The 3268-nt window shown below is 27.8% G+C and overlaps 1 protein-coding gene across 1 annotated transcript in view; it reads right to left on the bottom strand.

The window, feature by feature from the left end:
• The window catches only part of LOC106472477 (lipase maturation factor 2-like), a 46306-nt gene that overhangs the window by 2229 nt on the left and 40809 nt on the right, over positions 1 to 3268 (bottom strand). The window contains exon 15 of the mRNA XM_013933131.2: positions 2760 to 2868. Coding sequence (XP_013788585.1) covers positions 2760 to 2868 — 109 coding nt within the window. The remainder of the gene's footprint in view (positions 1 to 2759; positions 2869 to 3268) is intronic.

Below are 3268 nucleotides of genomic sequence, written 5' to 3'. Positions count from 1 at the left end.
CTAGACGAGATAATCGTTTGCTTTACTTCTATGTTTTAAGAAAAATAAGTTTAAGAACTTATTTCTAAATAGTAATAATAATATATATATTTAATGTATAATAACAGAAATGTGACTGTATGTTACAAAATACTAGTCTACTAAAAAACAGCCAAGACAGGTCACTACGTAAAGACTAAAGGTCAGTTTTATATTAGTGGATATGGTAACATGAGTGCACTTGCACTGCATCATTGTAACTTTTGTATTGGCATGGCTGACAGGTCAATATAATCAAAATAATATATATATATATATATATAAATGTATAAGGTAATGAGATTTAAGCTATTTAGTCTAGAAGTTTGTGTTTTCGTGTTATAATTTATTGTCATTCTAGAATGAAAAAGGCATAATTTATATTTATATCCTAATTTTTAACATGGTTATGAAATTTGTCAAATCTACCAAACCCATACAGAGATTAATTACTGAAAATAACAGTAAAATATAAAGTTTTTTTTAAAGAAACATTTGATAACTATCAGGATGTTAAAGATTTCGCATGTGAAATTTAAAAATTTTCTGATGATAAAAGTATTCTAAATCTTAAAATGAAAATTACTTTGCATGTTGGATAGTCAACATTCCAAAAGAAATAAGGCACAAGAAAAACATTACTTAAAAAAATCTTAAGACTTAATATATATATATATATATATATAAAAAAGATACTTTGCATATGAAAGCATTGTAATGATTCCTGATAATATGCCAAATTTCGTTAACATGTGCTTACTAATTTAAAAGTTATAGCATGAAAACTATAACAAGCACAAAATGGTTACGAGGTCAGTCCCAGGGACCGAGCCCATACTGAAAGAATTAAAATATATTAAAACAGAGAACATACACCTGTTAAAATTACAGAATACTATGGGACTGTGAGATCATTTTTTCCCATAATACTGAGGATACGAGTAATATACTTAATTATAGGGATTCACAAGAAATAAAGCCTCTGATTAAGGTCTGTAATTTATGGCAATATTCTCTCAATCTTTTTACTGGGTAGGTACAAATTCCACTGAGTACTACTACTTTGTTGTTGGGCAGTTTACATTTTACAAGTCTTCTTATACAATTCCTTATTTTAAGCAACTAAACAAAGAAGAAATACTGAAAAGGCTCATTTATCTGCACAATCGACAGTATTTACCACTTAAAAGTTTTTGTATATAAAACAAGTAGTAAAAAATATTTTGTAAATGTAAAATGATGTAAAGATTGCAGTGCTAAACATAATGCATACAAGAATATAGGGATGACATAGCTATACATAGATCATTCCTAAATAACTTTCAGTATTAAAATTTAATGTTAAACTGAAATGACCATGATATTATGATAAACAAACTGCATACCAACAGTCAGGAATATATAACTTACAACTGCAGTAATATTAAAGTCAAATATACATCTTACAGTATAAATCAGCCAAAACCTGCTGTGGTTTAGTGTATTCCAATAAAGCATATGATGGACAGATTACTATTGGACAATACTGCTAGCAGTATCAATATACTTAATCCTTTAACGACGGGCTCAGTATAAAATATGAGTTCATATACACATTTGCACATGTTAAGTATTTATACTATAACTTTTAATGCAATGTATGTATCTCAGAAAGTTTGGTAGACTTTTAGTAAACATTACAAGTCTTTTGCCCACAAAAAATTAGATTTTTTTTAATGAAGTATTTTTACTAGAGATTTGTTTGTGAATATATTGAGTATGTTTCATTACTAGTCCGAGTGCAAAATGATTTTCATGTTATGATTAAAAAACTATTCTTCATCCCAAAAAATATCATTTGTGTAATCTCTACAACCTCCTAAGTACATTTGGAACATTTGTTTTCAGTATGACTTTATATTTTATTTGTTAATTTCTCTACCCTAACTCTACACAGAAGAATGTGGAGAATGTGTAACGAAATAATTTTTTTTGTTTTATATATAATTCATAATAACCAAAAATCATAAGTTACTATATCAATACCATAGAATTCTACTATAATTTATCAACCTTAGTAGCTAAGCTGTATTTGAGCCTAAAAAAAAATATGAAATTGAGCTCACTAAAGACTTACTTTACCAGCTGGAAATCTCTTATGAAAAGAACAAGATTGATGCCCTAATACTTCAAAATGGCTGAGAAAGCCACTAGGGGGGACATTTTGAGCTTTAAATTGGTTATTCACACATCAAAAACAGAAGTAGGTTTATGTAGGGAAGTGTTTCCACAAATGGAAAGAATTGGGTGGGGCCCCATGTTTGATTCAGTAAATGTAGTGAGATCTCAGCAAATAGAAAAGATAGGAGGTACTTATTTTATATTCTAGTTTGTCAATATTGGTAATTTGAGTTCCTAATTTGTACGAAACTATAGACTTTGTAGTTGAACATCATAAACATCTAATTTGAACCAACGCTACATTCAACATACCACAACACACAAAAATTGATATATAGGTGGGTTTCTTTTTAATATTTACTTTTAAATTAAGAAATTACATAATGTATAACACTAAAATTTGAATTATAATCTACAATTTGATACCAAATTTATACACATAAATTCATAAAATAGTAGTTCAATAAAATTTAAATGTAAGTCAACAAACACAATGACAGTCTTTGACCCATGACATGTGTCAAAAGGGGTAACATTCCACAACGAAAGATTTAAAAAAAAGTTTTGTTTTTTTTACTTACCACAGGAATGTTGACAGACTTCAGCGTATCCACTAAAGCCTTTCCCAAGCTAACTGGTGAAAGGTATTCACCAACTTTCTTCCTGGTCCACCAGTTATTTACATTGGTTCTGTAAGTTTAAAAATACATATATATAGAGATAATTAAATTAAATGTGCACAATCTAAAATACAGCAGAAAACAAAACAAACCTTCACAAATATTTAAAAGATTTCTCTTTATATCACCAATTGTTTCAGTGTGAACTAAATTTTGTTCATGCTAAATGTGAGCAACAAAATATTCAAAAATACACAAGTTTATTAAAAATCAAAATGACAAATACTGACTATGTATGTTTAGCTTACTAAGGGTAAACCATTGTCATCCTTATGTTGACTCTTTTACTTGTTCAATAATATATATATATATATATATATATATATAGAAATAAACAATTTACTAAGTTATCACAGATCCTAGATTAATTGGATATAAACAGTAGTTATTGAAGTACTCTATTCTACAAT

Source organism: Limulus polyphemus, unplaced genomic scaffold, assembly GCF_000517525.1.
Source record: "Limulus polyphemus unplaced genomic scaffold, Limulus_polyphemus-2.1.2 Scaffold5362, whole genome shotgun sequence".
Taxonomy (NCBI): domain Eukaryota; kingdom Metazoa; phylum Arthropoda; class Merostomata; order Xiphosura; family Limulidae; genus Limulus; species Limulus polyphemus.
This window is presented reverse-complemented; position numbering and strand designations above follow the sequence as displayed.